Source organism: Prionailurus bengalensis, chromosome X, assembly GCF_016509475.1.
Source record: "Prionailurus bengalensis isolate Pbe53 chromosome X, Fcat_Pben_1.1_paternal_pri, whole genome shotgun sequence".
In the NCBI taxonomy this organism is placed as follows: domain Eukaryota; kingdom Metazoa; phylum Chordata; class Mammalia; order Carnivora; family Felidae; genus Prionailurus; species Prionailurus bengalensis.
This window is the reverse complement of record NC_057361.1, coordinates 58,176,826-58,202,864: the sequence shown is the minus strand read 5'-3', so window position 1 is coordinate 58,202,864 and position 26,039 is coordinate 58,176,826. Positions and strand designations below refer to the sequence as shown.

Here is a 26,039-nt window from a genome sequence, read left to right as displayed (position 1 = left end):
AAGAGATTGTAGACAATTGGTATAATTTCTTCCTTAAATGTTTAGTAGAATTTACCAGTGAGCACATCTGAGCTTGGTGCTTTCTGTTTTGGGATATTGTTAAGTTTTTATTCAATTTCTTTGGTAGATAACGGCCTATTTAGACTGTTTTTGTGTGAGTTTTGGCTGCTTGTATCTTTTTTTTCAAACATTGTTAAAGTTTATTTTGAGAGAATGAGAAAGTACAAGTGGGGGAGGGGCAGAGAGAGAGGGAGAGAGAGAGAATTCGAAGCAGGCTCTGCACTGTCAGCACAGAGCCCGATGTGGGGCTTGAACCCATGAACTGTAAGATCATGACCTGAGCCGAAGTTGGACCTTTAACAGGCTGAGCCACCCACACTCCCCTGCTTATATCTTTCAAGTAATTGGTCCATTTAATCTAGGTTATCAAATTTGTGGGCACAGAGTTATTTAGTTATTTATAGTATTCCTTTATTACCCTTAAAATTTTCATGGTATCTGTAGTAATGTCCCCTTTTTCTTGGTTTGGGGTTTTTTTTTTGTTTGTTTTTTATGATTTTTTAAAAGTAATCGCCACACTCAACATCCCACTCACAACCTGATGATCAAGAGTCACAAGCTCTACCAACTGAGCCAGCCAGGTGCACCTCATTTATGACAGTAATAGTTTGTGTCCTCTCTTTTTTTCTTAGTTAGCCTGGGTAGAGGCTTATCAGTTTTACTGATAATTTCAGATACCAGCTTTTGGTTTCATTGATTTTACTCTATTGATCTCTGTTGATTTCTTGTTTTCAGTTTTATGATTTCTGCTCTAATTCTTTTCAGTTTTTCCCTTCTGCTTTCTTTGGATTTAATTTGCTTGTCTTTTTGTAGTTACTTAAGGTGGAAACTTAGATTATTGATTTTAGATCTTCTTTTCTAATCTATATTTTCAGTGATATAACTTTTTCTTTAAGCACTGCTTTTGCTGCATCTCAGACATTTTGATAAGTAGTGTATTCATTTTCATTTAGTACAAAATATTTTTAAACTTATTTTGAAATTTCTCCTTTGACCCATGTGTTATTTAGAGGGGTATTGTTTAATCGCCACATATTTTGGGATTTTTCAGTTATCTTTCCATTATTTACTTCTAGTTTAATTCCATTGTGGCCTGAGAGCAGACATTATATGATTTCTATACTTATAAATTTGTTAAAGTCTGTTTTATAGCCCACAATGTGGTTTATCTTGGTAAATGTTCCATATGAGTTTGGTAAGAATGTGTATTTTGTTGTCGTTGGATGTAGTAGTCTATAGATGTCAGTTATATCCAATTGATTGATGGTGTTGTTGAGTTCAACTATGTTCTTACTGTTTGTTTTTTTGCCTGCTCTATTTCTGAGAGAGTGCTGTTGAAATATTCAACAATGATAGTAAATTCATCTATTTTTCTTTGCTGTTCTATCAGTTTTTGCCTCACACAGTTTGATGCTCTGTTAGGCTCATACACATTAAGAATTGTATGTCTTCCTGGAGTTTTGACCCTTTTATCATTATGTTATGCCCTTCCTTATCCCTAATACTTTCCCTTATTTTGTTTTGTTTTTAATTTTTTATGTTTTTATTTTATTTTTGAGAGAGAGAGACAGAGCACGAGCGGGGGGAGGTGGAGAGAGAGAGGGAGACACAGAATCCAAAGCAGGCTTCAGGCTCCAAGCTGTTGGCACAGAGCCTGATGCAGGACTTGAACTCGCGGACAGTGAGATCATGGCCCAAGCCGAAGTCTGATGCTCAACCAACTGAGCCACCCGGGCGCCCCTCCCTTACTTAGAACTCTGCTTGCTGAAATTAATATACCTACTCCTGCTTTCTTTGGATAATTTTAGCATGGTGTATTTTTTCTTTATCTGTTTACTTTTAATCTCTATGTGTCTTTATATTTAAAGTGGTTTTCTTATAGACAACACAGAGTTGGGGTATATTTTTTGATCCACTTTGACAGTCTGTCTTTTAATTGGTATATTTAGACCATTGAAATTCAAAGTGATGATGATATTGTTGGATTAATATCTACAATATTCATTACTGTTGTCTATTTGTTGCCTTTGTGCTTTTTTCCTACTGTCATTTGTGGTTTTAGTTGAGTATTTTCTATGATTCCATCTTTCTCTCATTAGCATATAGGTTATACTACTTTTTTTAAAGATTTTAGTTTTAAGTAATCTCTATACCCAGCATGGGCTCAAACTCACAATCTCGAGATCAAGAGAAGCATGCTCCACCAACTGAGCCAGTCAGGCGCCCCACTTCTTTTTTATTTTAACTTTTTTAGTGGCTTCCCCAGAGTTTGCAATATACATTTACAATTAATCCAAGTCCACTTTCAGATAACACTATACCACTTCGTGAGTAGTGTCAGTACTTTGTAAGAATTCTTCAGAATTCCCCCTTCCCATCCATTTGTATCATTGCTGTCATTTATTTTACTTTATTCTAAGCATATATATATATATATATATATATATATACATATATATAGCCTATAAATAAGCATACATAATTGAATATATTGTTGCTATTATTTCAAGTTGTTTTCTGTTAGAAAAATTAAGAAAAATAAAAGTTTTTATTTTACCTTAATTTCTTCCTTCTTTGATGCTCTTCCTTATTTTATACAGATACGAGTTTCTGACCTGTATTATTTCCCTTCTTTCTAAAGAACTTCTGTTAACATTCTTTATAAGGCTAGTCTACCGACAACAAATTCTCGCAGTTTTTGTTTATCTGAGAAAGTCTTTATTTTTCATTTACTTTTGAATGATATTTTCTTAGGGTTCAGAATTCTAGGTTAGTGGTATTTTTCTCTCAACACTTTAAATATTTCACTGCATTCTCTTGCTTGCATGGTTTCTGAGAAGTTGGGTGTAATTATTGTTTTTGTACTTTTATAGATAAGGTATTTTTTCTTCTAGCTTGTTTAAGGATTTTTTCTTTATTTTTGATTTTCTGTAATTTGAAAATGATATCCCTAGGTGTAATTTTTTTTTTTTTTGGTGTTTATACTGCTTAGTGTTCTCTGAGATTCCTGGATCTGTGGTTTGATATCAGACATTAATTTAGGGAAATTCTCATTCATTATTGTTTCAAAATATTTCTCCTGTTTCTTTTTCTCTTTTAACTCCTTTTTGTATTCCCATTATACTTACGTTGTAACTTTTGTAGGTGTGCCATAGTTTTTGGATATTCTGTTCTGGTTTTTTTTTCAGTCTTTCTTCCCTTTGCTTTTTTGTTTTCAAGGATACTCATAGATTGTTTCCTCAGCCATGTCCAGTTTATTAAAAAGCCCATCAAAGACATTCTTCATGTCATTTACAGTCATTTCTAGTTCTAGCAATCCTTTTTGGTTCTTTTTTAGAATTTCCATCTCTTTGCTTACATTGCCCATCTGTCTTATTTTAAATTTCTGGACTGTTAATTCTAATATCCTTGCCATATCTGGTTCCAGTGCTTTCTCTGTCTCTTCAAATTGTGTTTCTTTTTGCCTTTTGGTATTCCTTGTGATTTTTTCTTGATAACTTGACATGTTGTACTGAGTAAAAGGAACTGCTGTAAATAGGTCTTTTTTAAATGTTTATTTTTGAGACAAAGAGAGCCAGCATGAGCAGGGGTGGGGCAGAGAGAGAGGGAGACATAGAATCTGAAGCAGGCTCCAGGCTCTGAGCTGTCAGCACAGAGCCCGACTTGGGGCTCAAACTCATCAACTGATGAGATCATGACCTGAGCCGAAGTCAGATGCTCAACCGACTGAACCACCCAGGCACCCCTGTAAATAGGTCTCTACTAACATGGTGGTTAGGTGTTGGGGAGGGTAAGAGTTCTATAGTCCTGTGTTTAGTTCTTAGTCTTTTGGTGAATGTATGCCTCTGAACTGTGAACTTCACAAATATTTACCAGTTTTTTTTTCACTCCTAGGTAGTATAGCCTGGCTAGAGTAGTCTAGAGTTGAGTGTTTCTCTTCCCCAGGTCAGTTAGTCTCTGATAATACCCCAGGAAGTTAGACACTAGTTAGTTTCCCTTGAAGGCAGGCCTTGTTAAGAACAGATTGGTTCCTTATCATCAATTCCTGACAAAGCCCAAGAGGATTTTCTTTGATATTTACTATGGGAATCTTGAGCTCCTGGAGGTAAATCTGACAATATTGTCTGTATCCCCCTAAGACTATGTTTTCCTGGAGTTTTAAGTTCTCAGACTTGTTCACAATGAACCTCCAGCAATCTGTCAATTATAGTTCACAGTTTCCTGCCTCAGCACTGGTTCCTTTGGCAGTTTCCACTGGTGAGTCCTTCCTGTGGTAAGCCACAGTTCCTTGTATTTGCCTGTCCATCTCTCCAGTGTGGGGGCCAGTGGTTTGCCCTTTGTCCTCCCCTCTCTTAGGGATCCAAGAAGAGTTGTTGATTTTTTAGTCTTTATAGCTTTTTACTTGTTAGGATGAAGTAGTGACTTCCAAGTTCCTTACATGTGGAACTGAAAACTGGAAGTGTGATTTGATTTTTAAGTTTAGCTTCCTTACCATTACCTTGGATCAGAGTAGTTAAATTTTCTGCATTTGGTAAGAGGTTCTACTTAAGTCACTTGAGCCACTCAGGCCCAGGATTGTTTTGTTTTTTTAAGTAGGCTCCACTCCCAGCGTGGGGCCCAACTGTAAGGCTTGTACGTAAGCATGATCCTGAGATCAAGACCTGAGCTGAGATCAAGAGGATGCTTAACCGACTGAGCCACCCAGGCGTCCCAGGCTTAGGGCTTTTTGCTGATGTATATGTGTGTGCCTTGAGGAATGCTTTCTAGTCTGCCCCACATATCCTTCTGGTTGCTCCTGAGGGGGTGCAGCTAGAGCATATGCATAGCCTTCTGTATCCCCAGGGATGAGTGTGACCTCCCACATTATTCTTCTTGGCTATCCCTTTCCCTGGTTCTCTCTGTTAAAAATCTTTCTGGTCTGCTATTTCACTTGTTGCTACTATTACCACAGAGCTACCAACCCCCTCTTAAATTGCTCACTACCAAAATTTCCCTTGTTTTTGACAGTGTCCTCAGGCAGGAACTTTTTGCTTCATTCCAAATAAGTCAGTCCTCTCAAGCATAGATGCTGAACTCTTTTTTCTTTATTGCCTGTTTCTTCCCCTGGGCAGAACCTGTGTGCCACATCACTGGAGTTGGTAAGGGGAGCATGGCTTGCTTCTTTTGGTAGCATCCACAGAGTGGATGTTGGGGAGATTGGTAACCGCTGATCTTCTTAGTATGCCCTCCTGGCATAGAACCTCTGCTTAATGAGTCTGGTTGAAGGTGATCAGGGTATCAGTATTCTTGACCTGTCACACCTAGGGTAAGAGTCCTTACCCTGAGAGTGAAAACTGGGTGGGTAAGGGAAGATCCTGTCCTCTAATTGTGCCTGACCAGAATAGCACTTCCACAGCACAGGCCTGGAGAGGATAAGACAGGCTAGCAGTCTGCCCCTCCTAGGTGAAACCATAGCCTAGGAGTCGAGGAGCTGGAGGGAAAGGGAATTACTACCTTCTTGACAGCACCCATCTGGAGTAGTTTTCATCACAGGGAGCTGGTGTGGATAGAAGCAGATTGTGACTCAAATGACACAGACTCTCACTGTTCTTACTGAGATTTAGTTGTTGTTGTTTTAAAGAAATGTTTTTCCATTTGCCATATGCCCTTAGGAAAATTCCCAGAGACTTTAACTGGTTGTTTTTTTAATTGATTTTTCCAGGCAAATTGTTGTTTCACTGGGGAGAGGGTCCAAGAGCTCCTTATACCACCATTGCAGAAGTTTTGTCCTCATTGGTTATTTTAAAAACTGGAAGTAGGTTTAATATACCAAAGGAGACCATTCTATGAGATAGAGCTTAGAATAACTAGGCTCATGTTGTATTCTTGTTAGTGATCTGGAAACTCAGTTTGGTAATTTTGAGTCTTTTAGAGTTTTTTAAAGGGAGTATTTCAAAGTAATGTCTTCAATTTAGTTCAGCTCACCAAAATTTTACTGACATCCTTCCTTGGAATACCAATTTTATGGTGAATAATCTTTGTTTTGCTTTTTAAGTTTTAGGTTTTAAAACCCTGAGGCTCATATTAATGTATTATTTGTGATTATTGGAATGTCCCATAGATAATATGGTTTGCTAATTAAAGCATAGACTGGAAATCAAATTTCACTACTCCCCAACCCTTCACTCTCATTTTCAGTACCAATCTAGGAAATATTAGAAATCACTTAACTGCTAAATTGGTCCATTCAGCTGCAAAATGGAACTAATAGTGCCTCACAAGGGTGTTGTGAAGCTTAATAAATACTGCTAAAGCATTTGTTTCTGTGAAAACTCCTGTATTTGTTTTATTTTAAAAATGTATTCCTATTTCTTAGACTTTAAAATGTGCTCATTGAATAAGAGCTTATGTACACAAGTGAACTAGTTTAATGCAGCAAAATACTATATATGTAGGACATCTATATAGGAACAATATGGAAAAGAACAATAATATGGTATTGATTTATTGGCTATACATCCTGAGGAAATTGTGTTTTTTTTACAGCTTGAAAGAATTGCTTTATATAATTGATATTCCTATATTAATTGGCTAATAATATATTGTAGTGCGAAATAGAAAAGTTGGAATAAAGTCTAATTATACCATGTCTTCTTAGTGATACATAATCTTAAAAATATAATTTGAAATGAACATGTATTTTTTTTCCTTTTTTTAATGATAGCCAAAGCTATGATATTGGGAAGATGGATAAGAATACTATTGGGCCAGAAATGCTGGTAAGGATCATGTTAAATATTGCAGAAGTAGGTTGAAGAAATACATTTTATGTTATTGTTACTAAATTATAATAGTCTATCACCCCTTTTTGAGTAGATTATCCTTTGGGCACATCATTGATATCTTAGTACATTAGTTTCTATAAAATTACATACTAATAGAATCTTACCTGTATGGTAGATTCTTATACCCATGAGTTAATATATGTAAACACTTGGAACAGTGTTTAGCTATGTAAATTTTAGATTTTATTATTGCATGTTAAAAATATAGATTTTCCCCTAACTACCCATATAGAATGTGCTTGGTATTTTAATATTTAATCAAGTAAAATATGATTAGGTAAGTAAATCTGATGTAAAAGTAATTTGAAATATATACCATAGCAAAATGGAATTTTGTTTGAATATTCATCTTTCCTTCTTATCATTACGGTATATCAATCAAAATATAACTGAATACCTATGTATATCTAGCAATGCGATAGTTGGGGACTAAAAGAGAAGTGTGAAACATGACTTCTACCCTTAAAAAGCTTCTGTTTGAAGGGTACAACTAATAGAAAGGAATATAATGGAATATTATTCAGCCTCAAAAAGGAAGGAAATTCTGACATATGCTACAACATAGATGAACCTTGAGGACAGAATTATTTTTGTTAATGTTTATTTATTTTGAGAGAGAGAGAGAAAAAGTATGAGCAGGGGAGGAGCAAAGAGAAAGGAAGAGAGAGAATCCCAACCAGGCTGCAAGGTCAGCATAGAGCCTGACACGGGGCTCCATCCCAAGACTCTGGGATTGTAACCTGAGCTGAAATCAAGAGTCAGATGCTAAAAAAAAGTTACAGAGAGGGAGGGAGGCGAACCATAAGAGACTTTTAAATACAGAGAACAAACTGAGGGTTGATGGGGGGTGGGGGAGAGGGGAAAGTGGGTGATGGGCATTGAGGAGGGCGCTTGTTGGGATGAGCACTGGGTGTTTTGTGGGAACCAATTTGACAATAAATTATATTTAAATAAAAGAGTCGGATGCTTAACTGACTGAGCCAGACCAGGTGCCCCTTGAGGACAATATTCTAAGTGAAATAAACCAATCACAAAAAGAAAAATATTGTATGATTCCATTTAAGTATCTTGATGTAGTCAAATTCATAGAGACATAAAGTAAAATGGTGGTTGAAGGAGTTTGGAGGGAGGAGAACATGGGAACCTATTGTTTAATGGATACGGAGTTTCAATTTTGCAATATTAAGAGTTTTGGAGGTGTGTGACGGCAATAGTTGAACAACAGTGTGAATATATTTGATACTACTGAACCATACACTTAAAAAATGGTTAAGATAGTCAATTTTATGTGTATTTTAGCACAATTAAAATAATAAAAGAATTGTTATAGTGTAACATGGAATATTATATAGGAATGAGAATAAATGAGCTACAATAATTGCAATGATATATTCTCACATACAATGTTGAATAAACAGAGCAATTTATAAAGTAGTACATACTGTATGATTCCATAAATGTAAATGCCAAAAGCAAGTAGAGCTAAAGTGTACATGGTACTGGAAAACAAGTAATTGGTTACTCTTGTTTGGAAATCATGTCAAAGAGAGTCTTGAGGTGAACCTGTTGCTGTTAATGTTACGTTTCTTGATTTCTATGTTGTTATCATACACGTGCTAACTTAGTGAAAATTCAGAGCTGTACTGTTGAGATTTTTGAACTTTTTTGTATGTATTGTATACTTCAGTTAAAGTTTCAAAAATAGATTTTAAAAACTAGCATAAATGAAACAATTGGGAAAAATAAGTGATAAACTGTGTGGTACAGTAAGGGGAAATATCAGGGTTGCCAGAGCAGTTGAAGAAGCTTTCTGGTAAGAAGGCCATGAAAAGTAGATGGGGTCCATACAGTGAAAATGGAGAAAGAAGAGAATACCAGGCAAGGGACCAAGATGAGATGATGTCTGGAGGAGGGATTAGGGATGGAAGACTACAGTAGTTAAGCATGATTGAAATGTCATATTCATATGGTGAAGTATGGAGAGGTAAGATCATGAAATAGATTATGAAGTAGTTTTTCTTTCATGCTAGCAGCACTTTATTGAAGTATAGTTTATATATACTAAATTGTACAAATCTTTTTTTTAATTGTACAAATCTTAAGTGTACAGCCTGATGAATTTTAACATGTCTAGATAGTCTTGTAACTACCATACAGATCAAGATACAGAAATTTCCATGACTCTCAAAAGTTCCCTTGGCCCTTTCTGGTTAATAGCCATTTATAGCCCCAAGATAAAACCACTATTCTGGCTTCTGTGGCTGTCGATTATTTTTGTTTTTTCTTGAACTTTGTATAAATGGAATCATATAGTATCTACTGTTTTATGTATGGCTTCTTTTCCTTACATAATGGTTTTGAGATTCATTCATTTTGTTACATCTTTCTGATTATTTGACTCTTTTAGTATTATGAAATAGTTACAGGTTTTCTTAGAGATGCCATATTTACTCCACAAAAGCTCTGGGGAGTTTATAAGTTGAGAGTTGTTCCATAATAATAATAATAATAATAATAATAATAAGTACATTGAATACATCTTATTTGATCCATCTTTTTGAATTTAAAAACTCAGAAATAGGACACACTAAGTACCATTTCTCTAGATTTACAGAGCTCTAATATGTTAAGATTATCTGCCTGGTCCCAACATCCTCATTATATTTAGAGGCAGATTCTTTAGTGAAATAGAGCTCCTTCTTTCAAAATCTAAGTCTGTAGTTAAATATATCAATGCTGGCTAGAGTTATTCCCCTTATCAATGTAAACCTAGTTGGAGAAACTGACTTATTCAGGAATACATTATTAATTTTAAAACTTAGCTGAGTTAGGAGAGATCTTCTTTACAGGAAAGTATATGAGTCACTATTAAAATGAAGGTATGTGTGCTCTTGGTCCAATTGGTTAATCTCAAGTAGGCTGTAAAGTATTTGAGAGAGGGATTGTGTCTTTCTATTTATCTCTTTTGATGAAGGCCTAATGGAATGCTACCTATACAATAGGTGGGAAGATGATTAAATTGAATATTGCTGTGCTTTAGTTTCCTTTATTTTTAAAGTGAGAATAATAAAGTACTTCAGTGCTAAAACACTGTTAGGAAAATCATTATATTAACACAATTGTATTAAATTGAAATAAGCTGTTATAAAAGTCTTACAGTATTTGATGTGGGCAGCATAATGATGAGACGTAACCCAAGACTATGTGGTTACCTAAGGAAATGCTATTTCATAACAATGACTTAAGTTTGAGAAGATGCCTGTCACTTTGTAAGTGCTAGGCAGCTGTTGTATTGCAATTTAACCCTCGACCGAGTGCTTTTTCTATTTTTAATTCTAGGCTAAAGTTCTTCGGTTACTAGCCACTGCTTATTTGGATTGGAATGACAGAGAATATTGTGATAAGGCTCTCCATGCTGTAAACCTAGCAAACAAGGTATGAAAGGTTTTTAGTTTTGCATATTAACTTAATGAATTTTTAAAGCTTTGATTCACATTTTGAAATCTAGTTTAGCCATTTGCTTCAGTATTCCTGCTTTTTTAATTTATTTGCTCTTTATTTTTAAAAAAAATTTTTAACATTTTAATTTATTTTTGAGAGACAGAGACAGAACACGAACAGGGTAGGGGATATAGAGAAAGGGAGACACAGAATCCAAAGCAGCCTGACACAGGGCTCGAACCCATGAACCCGGAGATCATGCTCTGAGCCAAAGTGGGACGCTTAACCGACTGAGCCACCAGGCACCCTGCTCTTTATTTTTTTATGATATACAGATTGCATTATAATGGAAAATTAGAAGTAAAAAAGAAAATGGTAGTATTTTTTAATGTCTATTTTTGAGAGAAAGGAAGAGAGTATATGTGAGCCAGGGAGGGGCAGAGAAAGAGGGAGACACAGAATCCAAAGTAGGCTCTAGGCTCCAAGCTGTCAGCACAGAGCTCAACGTGGGGCTTGGACCCACCAACTGTGAGAGATCATGACCTGAGCCAAAGTCGTATGTTTAATGAACTGAGCCACCCAGGTGCCCCCAGGTGCCCCTTGGTGGTATCTTTTATATTTAGTAAAAAATAACATATAATTAAATTGCCTTGACTTAGTGACAATTCACAGATGATACCAGGTAAAACAAAAATGCTTCTCTCATATTAAGAGCCCTACATTTTTTTTTTTTCCGGGTGATTGCCAGAAGGGAGGTGGGTTGGGGAATGCATGAAATCGAGTGAGAAACACCAGTGAGAAAAGTTACAGAAAAGAAAAGAATATTGTAGGGAGAAAGTTGATGGATTTAACAGGTAGTTATGATTTCTGAAAGTGTAATTTCAGGAAACAAGGATAGACACTATAGTGCAAATGTTATACAAGTGAATCTATGATTATACAATGAATGCAAAGTGTTGTCCATTCTCTGGAATTGTTTGTTAATGAAATCAAAGAGAAAACCAGAATGTCAACTTGTGTGAGTGTGGTAGACTGAAGAAAAACAGATCCTGCCAAGATTTGGAAGACATGTACATCTCTGAAGGTAAAAGGGAATTTAATCCAAGACCTATTTCAACGTATCTTTTAGGAAATGAAGTAATGCAATAAATTAAAATTTGCAACCTCAGCTTATTATTTGTATTTATGTCATCTATATTTGCAAACCCTTTTAATACCAGTGCATACTTTCCCTAACTTTCCATTCTTAAGGCATCTCACACATGAATTGCTATAATTATTTGCTGTGTTTAGAGCTGAGTACAATGTTCATGTAGAAGCTGATTGGCTTTGTAGAGAGAAAGTTTCTCTTCTGTGGGCCTAGACTGCACTTTTAATTTTAGCCAGCTGTGTAAAGATGTGTTCTGTCAGGCAAAAGTGGACCTAGGCAAGAAACCCACAGATGGCGTAGAACCAGCTAACAAGGATTTGGAAAAACTGTTGAGAGTACATTGTTATTAATAGTAAATCTGACAGGCATGTCCTGCAGGGAAGACAGTGTATTTTCATTTCATTCAACCATGTTTCCAAAGGACCTTAATTGTTATTAAGATCTCAAAAGAAAGCAAATATAATTGACATTGAATTTTGCTTACAAGGGTAAGAATACAGCCTTATATTTATACAGTTTATTGACCTACCATTAAATACTTGCCACTCAATCAAATGTGTTTTTTTCCCTTGTATTATTTCATTTAGATTGAATAAAATATCAGAAAATATTCTCAGGGATAAACTGGATTTTGTGATCTGATCTTTTATAATTTTGATTTTCTTTGATCATGAGTTATTCTGCTATGATGTAACAAAACAGGCAATTATTTGAAAACTGTCTTTTACATTCTACAGTTTTAATGTCATTGTGATTTCTCTGTTTAAAATAGGAACATTTAAATCCAGCTGGGATTTTCCTAAAGATGAAAATCCTCTTGAAGAGTGAAACAGCCAATGAAGAACTCCATGAAGGTATCATCTGTGTGAAGAACACACAATTTTGGAATATCATAACCAATTTGTTGAATATCAGATCGTTTATAGTATGCTAATAATAGGTGCAATTTGACGGTGACTGAGAAGGAAATTGGTCACATAGGAAAGGGAGAAGATTGTTAGCCAGGAAGAAAAAGAGAAGGAAAAGGGAATAGTTACAAATATACTAGGTAGTGAAAAAAGCTGAATAAGAATTACCAATTTTTTTTAGCTTAGCAAAAATTGCAGCTGCCCAACCCTTCTGAAGTTGTTTACCACAATGAAAAAAGATTAACTTTGGATAGAAAAAGCGTTTGTAGTTCTGTGCTTTTTATAATCACTTGTATAAACATTGCTATTTATTTTTCAAAATTCTTAAGGGACTAAAATTTACACCTCACAGGGTAAACATCCTGATATACATCTGTGTGTCATTTGGCAAGTCACTGAATTTTTCTGTGCTTCAGTTTCTTCATCTTCAAAGAGATCTAATAATAATGTCTACCTGATTAGTTAGTTTGAGAATCCAATGAGAAAATGTATATAAAGCATTTCGCACCATACCTGGTGCAGAGTGTGCAAAACATGTTACATATTATTGTAGCTATTATTGCTGTTACTACTACCAAAAGTCTTTCTATGCACACTGACCACTTAATAGTGTTTCAACTATGTTTAGTCATAAAATAATTGACTCTAAATATTTTTAATGTGTACATGCTTTAATTTTATATAAAAATATAGTTGCATTATAGAGCTGCATTATTTTTACTATATTAAAGTATATTCTAGTATAATAATAACTGATTATCCATTAAACAATAACAATTTGAAATTTTTTTAATGTTTATTAAAAAAAATTTTTTTTTAACGTTTATTTATTTTTGAGACAGAGACAGAGCATGAACAGGGGAGGAGCAGAGAGAGAGGGAGACACACAATCTGAAACAGGCTCCAGGCTCTGAGCTGTCAGCACAGAACCCTACGCGGGGCTCGAACTCACGGACCGTGAGATCATGACCTGAGCCGAAGTCGGACGCTTAACCAACCGAGCCACCCAGGCGCCCCTTAATGTTTATTTTTTGAGAGAGACAGAGAGCAGGAGCAGGGGAGCAGGAGAGACGGAAGGGGACAGAGAATCTGAAGCTATCAGCGGAGAGCCAGATACGGGGCTCAAACTCATGAACTGTGAGATCATCCCAGGCGCCCCAACAATAACAATTTGTAATAAATAGGACAATAATCAAATTTAGTAGTAGCTCTAAATTTAGTGCTAATTTAGTTTCTGAAACTTTCTGTGCCCTCTAAAATTTTAGCTAATCAATAAGAGACCTCAGGCTGAAATATATAGAGGATTCTGTATCTCTAGGTAATGGTATCATCTCAGTATACACAGGCTGAAAAATGTTAGGAACCAGGAGGACAACTCCACTTGTTTTGTAGTCAGAGAGTAAACAAATCAACTAACCAATTAGAGGAATAGGTTTACTGAAACCAATACAATATAGGGAGACCAGAGAGATTTTTGGAGTCACCTACTTTATATTTTTATGAAATTTTTTAATGTTTATTTTCGAGAGAGAGAGAGGCAGAGCACGAGCAGGAGAAGACAGAGATAGAGGGAGACAAAGAATCTGAAGTAGGCTGTAGGCTCTGAGCTGTCCGCACAGAGCCCAACGTGGAGCTCAAACTCACGAACATGAGATCATGACCTGAGCTGATGTCGGATGCTCAACTGACTGAACCACTCAGGCGCCACAATAATTTTTTTAATGTGTATTTATTTTTGAGAGGGAGAGAGAGAGAGAGAGAGAGGCAGAGAGAGAGGGAGACACAGAATCTGAAGCAGGGTCCAGGCTCTGAGCTGTCAGCACTGAGCCCGATGTGGGGCTCAAACTTGAGAACTGCAAGATCATGACCTGAGCCAAAGTCAGACACTTAACCGACTAAACCATCCAGGCACCCCTGGAGTCAACTACTTTAAAGTTGATTAATTTTAGATTAGAATTCTCCATTACAAATTTTACCAAAACACAGATAAAAAGCAGAGCTTAAAATGAAATTATTCTTTATTCCCAGATTGTTTTTTATTTAATCTAGTTTCTTGGTATTCAGAGTAATGAAGTTGCTATGTCAGATTACAAATTAAGAGACTTCTCTGAATCCAAGTTTTCTATAGCTTAAAATATTAAATTATCTTTTACTTTGTTGTGTTGAGAGAATATATGAAACTTGCATTTTTTATAGTCTGTTCATTTCTTTGCTAGTGAAAGTACTTTACACTCAGAATGGTCAATCTTGGGGCACCTGGATGGCTCATTGGGAAAGTGTCACAGCTCATGTCATCATCTCATGGTTTGTGAGATTGAGCCCTGCATGGGACTCTACGCTGACAATGCGGAGCCTGCTTGGGATTCTATCTCTACCCCTCTCTCTGCTCCTCCCCTGCTCACTCTTTACCTGTCTCTCAAAATGAATATATAGACTTAAAAAAATAAAATGGTCACTCTAACTGCTGGCATTAGCATTTCACCAGTATTTTTTGTAAGTAAAAAAAGTGGAAATCAAAAAATATACAATTTTTTTTTTTGTTATGAAAGAGTAGCAACACGCATTAAAGAGAACTTTTGGAAAAGTTGTCCGTATGCATTCCATGAGACTATGGAAAAGATATTCATAGTCTTCATCATTCACTGTACAATTCCTGTACAATAAGGATTTTTGTGTTTTGTCCACTACTGGGTTCTTAGCACTGATCATAGTTCCTGGCACAGAGAATACACTTGTTAGTTATTTGGTATATAAATAATCTGAACACAATCACTTCTGGCAGTTTGATCATTTGATTTCAGCATTTTTCTATTTTGGTTAAATTTGTTTGTTTTATAGAATTTTGACCGTATAATACATGCAGGCTTTATTTTCTGATTTTTTTACTTACTAGTCTTACAAACATTTTTCATATTAGTGCATATTCAGTTTTTCTATGTTATTTCATATTCAACACTTTTAATAGTTTCATAATAGTTTATCATCTGCCTATAGTGGACATTTGAGAATATATTTCCTTTTTATTGTTATTATATCTACACTGATTTTAATATCTTTGCTTATAAACATCTTCCCATATTTCCGATGACTTTTCAGAAGTATACTTTCTGCATTAGAGAGGATACATAATAACAACAACAGGTGTCATTTACTGAGTCTTACTAAGTTCTAGGTGTTTTACTATGTAATTTTCATTCATTATCTCATGTAACACTTTTTTTTTTTAAATTTTTTTTCAACGTTTATTCATTTTTGGGACAGAGAGAGACAGAGCATGAACGGGGGAGGGGCAGAGAGAGAGGGAGACACAGAATGGGAAACAGGCTCCAGGCTCTGAGCCATCAGCCCAGAGCCTGACGCGGGGCTCGAACTCACGGACCGCGAGATCGTGACCTGGCTGAAGTCGGACGCTTAACCGACTGTGCCACCCAGGCGCCCCTCATGTAACACTTTCAACAGACCTAAGTGACTGGTGATATATTCCCCATTTTACAGATGACAAAACTAAGGCTCAGAAAAAACTATAGGCTATATGGCCTATAACCATATAGGTGGCAAGTGGTTTCAAATATAAGTCTATCTGATTTCAAGTCTCAAGCTTTTAACCACTGTGTTCATAGCATGTAGTATTACCAAACTGCTTTTCAAAAAGATTGTATCAAGTTACTTTAACATCCTTAGAAGAGTACCTGTTTCACTACACTCTAGCAGTGGATGTCTTTATAAAAAGATTTTTTAAAGTTTATTTATTTTGAGAGAGAAAGAGCTAGTGGGGTGGGGGTGGGGGGGGAGAGAGAGAGAGAGAGAGAGAGAGAGAGAGAGAGAGAGAATCCCAAACAGTCTTCACACTGTCAGCATAGAGCCCAATGTGGGGCTCGAACCCATGAACTGTGAGATCATGATTTGAGCTGAAGTCTGGTGTTTAACCTACTGAACCACCCAGATGCCCCAAAAGATTTTGATAAATTATTAGGCAAGATGTGGTGTATGGCAAACGTTTAGAAAGTAGATTTTTAACAAAGGAAAGTTACTGAAAATAGCTAAGTTTCCTCAGAAATGAAACTGATGATTATTTCATCTTCTCTTTTTTAGCTGTCATGGAAATACTGCATCTTGACATGTCTCTAGACTTTTGTCTGAACATTGCTAAACTGCTGATGGATCATGAAAGGTACAGAATTGATTTTCTTTTCTCTAAAGACTAACATTTTTTAAGGTTTCTATTAATATGTATTGAATGTACCCATTTATATCCATCCATATTCACATAGCACCATATCTGCCATTATGCTGATAAAATTAGAAGATGGAACTGCTTGATTAATGATTTAAACAATCAATAGTCAAGTTAATTTTAAAATTTACATTAAAATTTTGAAAAAGAAATAAAATGAAAAAGGAATAAGGTAGTTGGTGCTTTATAAAACAGGAGTTAGACCTAGGTTAACCTACAGGGCAGTGTCATGTGGAACAGGAAGGCATGAACGAGTGCAGTTCTATGAGTAATACACCTCTCTGGCTCTGTCTTTATGTTACCATTAATGTCAAAAGGGACCTTAAAGTACATAAAGACTTCTTAATCGTTCCCAAACTTAAGTGTGCCTCAGAATTGCTGAGGAATAAGTACTTGAAACAATGTTCAACATCATTAGCCATCAGGGCAATGCAAATCAAAACCACAATGAGAAACCACTTTGAATCAGTAGGATGGCTATTATCAAAAAGACAGATAATCACATATGTTGGCAAGGATATAGAGAAATTGTAACCCTTGTACACTGACGGTGGGAATGTAAAATTGGGCAGTTGCTTTGGAAACTATTAGTTCCTCACTAAGTTAAATAGTTACCATTTGACCCAGCAATTCCACTCCTGAGTTAAATAGAAAAAGTATGTCCATAAAACACTTATATGTGAATGTTCATAACAATATTATTCCTAATACTCAAATGTGGAAACAACCAAAATATCTAATAACTGATGAATAGGCAAACAAAATGTGGTATACCCATATCATGGAATATCATTTGCCAATAAATGGTGTAACGTATGGAAGTGTTGAATTACTCTATTGTACATCTTGAGATTAATATAACACTGTAAATTAACTAACTGAAATTAAAATAAAAACTTAAGAGGTGCCTGGGTGGTTCAGTCTTTTGGGCGTCTGGCTCTTGATTTCAGCTCAGGTGATGATCTTGCAGTTTGTGGGTTTGAGCCCTACATTGGGCTCTGCACAGCACGGAGCCTGCTTGGGATTCTCTCTCTCCCCCTCTCTCTGCCCCTCTCCCCTCAAAATAAATAAATAAACTCAAAAAAAGTAAATAAGAAAAACTTAAAAATATTAAGAAAAATAAAAAGAAACAGAATACTGATACATGTTATAACATGGATGAACCTTAAAAACATGATGCCAAGTGCAAGAAGCCAGTCACAAAGATCACATATTGTTTCATTCCATTTATATGATATTTCCAGAATAGATGCAGTTATAGAGACAGGAAGTAGATAAGTGGTTGCCTAGGGCTGTGAGAGTTGGGGAAGATGGGGAGAGACTGCTATTGGGTATGGCACTTCTTTCTGACATGATGGAAATGTTTTAGAATTGATTGGGTAATGTGTGCACAACTCTGTGTATATATTAAAAACCACTGAATTGTGTACTTTAAATTGATGCATTGTATGGTATGGGAATTATACCTCAATAAAACTTATCAAAAATGTTCACTAGGTACTTTATAAAAATATAGAGATCAAGCTCTACCTTATTCCAGTAAGCCCTGACCTCTATTTTTTATTAGTTCTTCAGGTGGTTCTGAGAACCACTATTTTAGGTCAGTTAGTAAACTATCTATAAAGGGTGAGGTAGTAAATATTTTAGCCTTTGTAAGGCATAAAGTTTCTGTCACACCTACTTTACTCTGCTGTTGTAGTGTGAGAAAAAAGCAGCCACAGAAAATCTGTAAATAAATGGAAGTGACTGTGATAGAGCTTTATTTATAAAAGCCGGTCGCTGTTTAGATTTGGCCTGCAACTATATAGCTTGCCAACCGTTGTTGCAGACCGATCTCCTACCTGACACACGACTTTTGGATGAGAAGTCATTCAGCCTTTTATAGAATATCTATGGAAGAGGAGATGATGATGATAACATCATGTTTTTACAAAGCTGGAACACAAAATTTTTTCTTATATACAATTGATACATATTTGCCAGTAATTAAAAAATTTTTTTAATGTTTTTATTTATTTTTGAGAGAGAGAGAGAGAGAAAGAGAGAGAGACAGAGCGAGTGGGGGAGGGGCAGAGAGAGAGAGGGGGAGACACAGAATCTGAGCAAGCTCCAGGCTCTGAGCTGTCAGCACAGAGCCCGATGCGGGGCTTGAACTCACAAGCTGTGAGATCATGACCTGAGCCGAAATCAGACACCTAACCGACTGAGCCACCCAGGCACCCCTCCAGTAATTTTTTTAAGAGAGAGAGAGAGAGAGAGCCGGGGAGAGGGAAAGAGGGAGAAAGAGAGAATCTTAAGCAGGCTTCACGCTCAACATGGAGCCCAATGTGGGGCTTGATACCATGACCCTGGGATCATGACCTGAACCAAAATAGAGAGCAAGACATTCAACCAACTGAACCACCCAGGCAACCCTCCAGTATTTTTTTTAAAGTTTATTTATTCGAGAGAGACAGAGACAGCACAATTGGGGGAGGGGCAGAGAGAGAGGGAGAGACAGAGAATCCCAAGCAGGCACATGCCACCAGCACAGAGCTCAACGTGGGGCTCGAACCCATGAACTGCGAGATCATGACCTGAGCTGAAATCAAGAGTTGGATGCTTTATATATAAAGAATTTGCTTTCTTTTTAAGGATGAGGAAGATTTTATTGTATGTGCCACATTTTGCTTATCCATTCATCAGCTGATGGAAGGTAAAACTTCCACATTTTAGCTATTGTGGATAATGCTGCGATGAATGGGGGTGTAAAAAAAATCTTTGAGAATTTGCTTTCAGTTTTTTTTTGTGTATATTCAGAAGTGGAGTTGCTGGATAATATGGTAATTTTTAATTTTTTGAGGAATCGTCATACTGTTTTCACAGTGGGTGTACATATTACATTCTCAGCCACAGGGCACAAGGGTTCCAATTTCTCCAAATTTTGGCCAACTCTTGTTTTGTTTTGTTTTGTTTTTTGTAGTAGTTATCCCAATAGGTGTGAAGTGGTATCTCGTATAGTTTTGATTTGCATTTCCCTAATGACTAGTGATGTTGACCATCTTTTCATGTGATTTTGGCCTATTTCATCTTTAGAGAAATGTCTATTCAAGTCCCCTGCCATATTTAAAAAAATTTTTTTTTAATGTTTATTTTTGAGAGAGAGAGACACAGTGTGAGCAGGAGAGGGACAGAGAGAGAGGGAGACACAGAATCCGAAGCAGGCTCCAGGCCCTGAGCTGTCAGCACAGAGCCCGACATGGGGTTGAACCCATGAGCTGTGAGATCATGACCTGAGCTGAAGTCAGACTCCCAACCGACTGAGCCGCCCAGGCGCCCCGACCTGCCCAATTTTTAATCAGGTCGTTTAGTTTTAGGAGTTCATGATGTATTCTGGATATTAAATCCTTTTGAATATATATGATTTGCAAATATTTTCTCCTATTCTATGGATTGCCTTTTCACTCTGTTGGTAGTGTCTTTTGATGGAAAATTAAAAATTTTTTTAAGTTTATTTATTTGTTTATGTAATTTCTATACCCAACATGGAGCTTGAACTCTTGACTCTGAGATCAAGAGTCACATGCTCTTCCAACTGAGCCAGTGAGGCACCCCCAATTAAAAAAAATTTTGGGGGGGTGCCTGGGTGACTCAGTCGGTTAAGCATCCATCTTCAGCTCAGGTCATGATCTTGCAGTTTGTGAGTTTGAGCCCGGTATTGGGCTCTGTGCTGACAGCTCAGAGCCTGGAGCCTGCTTCAGATTCTGTGTCTCCCTCTCTCTTTGCCCCTCCCCCACTCGTGCTCTGTCTCTTTCTCTCTCAAAAATAAACATTAAAATTAAAAAAAATTTTTTTTCATGAAATCCAATTTGTGTTTTTTTCCCCTTTTATTTCCTATTCTCTTAGTGTCATATCTGAGAGATCTTTGCCAAATATAATATGATTTCCCCTATGTTTTCTTCTGGGAGTTTCATAGTTTTTATGTCTTACATTTAGGTCATGGATCCATGTTGAGATCATTTTTCTATATGGTGTGAGACAAAGTTCCAACTTAATTCTTTTGCATGTGCTACCCAGTTTTCACAGCGTCATTTGTTGAGAAAACTTTCTTTTCCCCATTGAATTGTCTTGGCACTCTTGTTAAAAATCATTTGACCTTATATGTGAGAGTTTATTTCTGGGTTTTCTATTCTGTTCTATTGCTTTGTATGTCTATCTTTATGCCAGTACCATTCTGTTTTTAATACTTTATGTTTGTATTGAGTTTTAAAATCAGGTAGTGTGAGTCCTTCACCTTTTTTATTTTCAGAATTGTTTTGCATATTCAGAGTCATTTGAGATTACATATGAATTTTAGGATGAATTTTTCTATTTCTGCCAAAAAGCATCATTGGGATTTTGGTAGGGATTGCATTGAATCTGTAGATTACTTCAGGTAGTGTTGGCATCTTAACAATATTAAGTCTTCCAATCCATGAACATGAAATGTTTTTCCATTTATTTATGTCTTCTTTAATTTTGTTTAAAAATGTCTTTTTTAACTTTTACTTATTTATTTTGAGCAAGAGAGAGAGAGAGAGCATGAGCAGGGGAGAGGCAGAGAGAGGGAGAGAGAATCCCAAGCAGGTTCCACACTGTCAGTGCACAGCCTGATGTGGGGCTTGAACTCATGAACCGTGAGATCATGACCTGAGCTGAAATCAGGAGTCGGATGCTTAATTGACTGAGCCATCCAGGCACCCAGAAATATCTTATAGTTCTCATTGTACAAGTTCTTTACCTCCTGGCTGAGTTAATTCTTAAAGTTTTTTCTTTTCTTGATGCTATTATAAATGGGGCTGTGTTCTTAAAGTTTTTAAATGTTTATTTATTTTTTTCGAGAGGGAGAGAGTGTGAGTGGGGGAGGGACAGAGAGAGAGGGAGACAGAGAATCGCAAGCAAGCTTCATGCACAAGTTTGGAGCCTGATGTGGGCTTCATCCCATGACTATGTGATCAGGACCTGAGCCAAAAACCGACTGAGCCACCCAGGCGCCCGTCTTAAATTTTTTTCAGATGGTTTATTGTTAGTGTATAGAATTGCAACTGATTTTTGTGGATTGATTTTATATGCTGCTACTTTGCTGAATTCGTTTATTTATTTTAACAGGTTTTGTTTTTGTTTTTGTTTTGTTTTGTTTTCTGGAGGGGTGCCTGGGTGGCTCACTTGACGGCTAAGCATCTGACTTTGGCTCAGGTCATGATCTCAAGGCACTCCTGAGTTTGAGCTCCACATTGGGCTCTCTGCTGTTATTGTGGAGCCCCCTTCAGTTCCTGTCTCCCTCTATCTCTACCCCTCTCCAGGTTGTGCTTTCTCTCTGTCTCAAAAATAAATAAAAACATCAAAAAAAATTTTAAACCCTTAACAAAAAAATAGTTTTTTTGTAGAATCTTTAGCATTTTCTATATATAAGATCATATCATCTATGAACAGAGATAATTTTATTTCTTACTTTCCAATTTGGATAGATGCTTTTTATTTCTTTTCCTTGACTAATTTCTCTGGCTCCCAGTACTGTACTGAACAGGAGTCACTAAAGCAGACATCCTTACCTTGTTCCTGGTCTTAAAGGAAAAGTTTTTAGTGTTTTACCATTGAGTATGAGATTCACTGTGGGTTTTTCATATTACTATGTTCAGGTAGTTTCCTTCTATTCTTAGCTTGTTGGATGTTTTTATTATGAAAGCTTGTTGAAGTTTTCAAATTATTTTTCTGCATCTATTGTGATGACTGTGTGATTTTTATCTTTCATTCTGTCAGTGTGGTATATCACATTTACTGATTTTTATATGTTGGACCATCCTTGTATTCTAGGAATAAATCCCGCTTGGTCATGGTATATGATCTTTTTAACATGCTGTTTAATTTTTTTTTGTTGAGGATTACCTTATTACTAGTATTTTGTTGAGGTTTTTTGTATATGTATTCTTCAGGAATACTGGCCTGTAGTTTTCTTTTCTTGTAGTGTCTTTGTTTAGGAAGAAGTTTTTTTTTTTATTGAAGTATGATTGACATACAGTATCCTATTAGTTTAATGTACATATTGTAGTGATTTGATATTTTTATACATTGAAAAATGATCCCTGTGATTAGTTTACTTAACATCTGTCACCATGCAAAATTATTACATTATTATTCATTATATTTCCTATGCTGTTTATTACATCCCTGTGACTTATTTATTTTATGATTGGAAGTTTGTACCTCTGAATCTCCTTCACCTGTTTCACTCACCCTCCAAACCCCCTCCACTGTCATACTCTGGTAACCAACAGTTTGTTTCCTGTATCAATGAGTCTGTTTCTGTTTGTTTTGTTTGTTCATTTCTGTTGTTTTTTAGATGCCTCATATAAATGAAGTCATACAATATTAGTCTTTCGCTGACTTATTTTGCTTAGCATGATACCTTCTAGGTCCATCCACATTGACACAAATGGCAAAATTTTATTTTATTTTTTTTTATGGCTGGGTAGTGTTCCATTGGAGATAATGTACCACGTCTTTATCCATTCACCCATCACTGGACACTTAGGTTGTTTTTATAGTTTGGCTTTTATAAATAATGCTGCAATGAAGATAATGGTTCAAATTTCTCTTCAGATTATGTTTTCGGGGCACTTGGTTGGCTCATTTGGTTAAGTGTCCAACTTTACCTCAGGTCATGATCTCATGGTTGTGAGTTTCGCCCCCACATTGAGCTCTCTGCTGTTAGCAGAGCCCTCTTAGAATCCTCTGTCCCGTCTTCTCTCTGCCCCTTCCCGCTTGTGCTCTTTCTTGCATGTGCTTGCTCTCTCTCTCGCTCTCTCAAAAATAAACATTAAAAAAAAATTGGTGTTTCCATTTTCTTCAGATCCTCAGAAGTGTAATTGCAGGATTGTAGGGTAGTTCTATTTTTAATTTGTTGAGGAAACTTCATACTGTTTTTCATAGTGGCTGCCTTGATTTTCATCCCCTCCAACAGTATACAAAGATTCCTTTTTCTCTACATCCTTGCCAACCCTTTTTATTTTTTGTCATTTTGATAATAGCCAATCTGACAGGTGTGAGGTGATATCTCATTGTGGTTTTCATTTGCATTTCTCTAATGATCAGTGATACTGAGCATCTTTTGATGTGCTTACTGATCTGTTTGTCTTCTTTGGTAAAATGTCTATACAAGTCCTCTGCCCATTTTTAATACGGTTTACTTTTTTAACATCAAGTTGTATAAGTTCTTTATATGTTTTGGATATTAACCCCTTATCAGATGTGTGATTTGCAAATATAGTTTCTTAGCCAGTAGGTTCTATTTTCATTTTGTTGATGGTTTTCTTCACTGTGCAAAAGCTTTTTAGTTTGATGTGATTTCCTTAATCAATTTTATCTTTTATTGCCGTTGCCTGAGGCATCTGGTCCAAAAAAATATCACTAGGACTGATGTCAAATAGCTTATTGCCAGTGTTTTCTTGTAGGAGCATTATGGTTTCAGGTCTTATATTCAAGATTTTAATCCATTTTGACTTTATTTTTGTACATGGTATAAGATAAAGGACTGGTTTCATTTTTTTGCATGTACCTGTTCAGTTTTCCTAACACCATTTATTGACGAGACTGTCTTTCCCCCATTATATATTCTTGCCTCCTTTGCCATAGATTAATTGACCAAATATGTGTGGGTTTATTTCTCAGCTGTCCATTCTGTTCCATTGATCTATGTGTCTGTTTTCATGTCAGTACTGTTTTGATTACTGTATTGTATTGTACTCTATCTATGTAAAATCCAGGAGCATGATACCTCCAGCTTTGTTTTTCTTTCTCAAGATTGCCTTGGCTATTTCTGGTCTTTTGTGGTTCTGTACAAATTTTGGGATTTTTGTTCCACTTTTGAAAAAAATTCCATTTGTATTTTCTTTTTATTGTTGTTGTTTGATATCAGGGTAATACTGGCTTCATTAATAAGTTTCAAAGTGTTTCCTTCTCCCCAATTTTTTAGAAGACTTTGAGAAGGATGGCATTAATTCTTTAAATATTTGGTAGAATTTTGGAGTAAAGCCATGTGATCCTGAGCTTTTCTTTGTTGGGAGATTGTTGATTACTGCTTCAGTCACTTTACTAGTTCTAGGTCTGTCAGATTTTCTTTATTATTATTATTATTATTATTATTATTTATATTTGAGAGACACAGTGCATGAGCAGGAGAGGGACAGAGAGAGAGTTGGAGACAGAATCTGAAGCAGGCTCCAGGCTCTGAGCTATCAGAACAGAGCCTGATATAGAGCTCGAACTCACAAGCCATGAGATCATGACCCGAGCCAAAGTCGGACACTCAACCAACCGAGTCACCCAGGCGCCCCAGGTTTTCTATTTCTTAATGATTCAGGCTTAGTAGGTGGTTATGTTTTTAGGAATTCATGAATTTCTCTAGGTTTTCCAATTTGGTATATGAGTTTTCATAATAGTCCTTTATAATTCTTTTAATTTCTGAGACATTAGTTGTAATTTTTTTCTTTCATTTCTGATTTTATTCAAGTCTTCTCTCTTTTTTTCTTAACCTAGCTGAAGATTTGTCATCACTTTTGTTTGTCTTTGCAAAAAAACCAACTTAGTTTCATTGATTTTTTTTCTATTGTTTTTCTGATCTTTATTTCATTTATTTCTGCTCTAATTTTATTATATCCTTCCTTCTGGTAGTTTTGTGGTTAGTTTGTTCTTCTTTTCTAATTCACTACATTGTAAAATTAGGTTGTTGATTTGAGATCTTTCTTATTTTTGAATATAAGCATTTATAGACATAAATATCTCACTTAACCTGGCTTTTTCTGTTTTTTATAAGTTTTGGTAATTTGTATTTTCATTTTCATTCAGTCTTAACTATTTTCTAATTTCCCTTGTGATTTCTTCTTCATTTCATTGCTTGCTTAAGTGTGTTGTTTAACTTTTTAAATAAATTTTTTAATGTTTATTTATTTTTGAGAGAGAGAGAGAGAGAGAAAGAGAGACAGAGCATGAGCAGGGGAGGGGCAGAGAGAGGGAGACACAGAATCTGAAGCAGGTTCCAAGGCTCTGAGCTGTCAGCACAGAGCCCAATGCGAGGCTCAAACTCAGGAGCTGTGAGATCATGACCTGAGCTGAAGTTGGACACTTAGCCAACTGAACCACCCAAGTGCCCCAGTGTGTTATTTAATTTCTACAAATTCTGAATTTTTTCAGATTTTCTTCTGTTACTGATTCATAACTTTATACTTTTGTGGTCAGAAAAGGTAGTTTGTATAATGTCTAGCTGTTAAACTCTATTGAGACTAAATTTGTGGCTTAACTTATGATCTATCCTGGAAAATGTTCCATGTGCACTTGAGAAGAATGTATATTCTGTTATTGGGTAAAATGTGCTGTATATGTCTGTTGGTTTATTGTGTTGTTGATAT

The 26,039-nt window shown here is 36.0% G+C and overlaps 1 protein-coding gene across 1 annotated transcript in view; it reads left to right on the top strand.

Annotated features, from left to right (window-relative positions):
- The window catches only part of TEX11 (testis expressed 11), a 243,368-nt gene that overhangs the window by 58,429 nt on the left and 158,900 nt on the right, over nt 1–26,039 (top strand). Inside the window, exons 10-13 of the mRNA XM_043569958.1 lie at nt 6,764–6,818; nt 10,224–10,319; nt 12,248–12,329; nt 16,476–16,554. Of these exons, the coding sequence (XP_043425893.1) occupies nt 6,764–6,818; nt 10,224–10,319; nt 12,248–12,329; nt 16,476–16,554 (312 nt within the window). The remainder of the gene's footprint in view (nt 1–6,763; nt 6,819–10,223; nt 10,320–12,247; nt 12,330–16,475; nt 16,555–26,039) is intronic.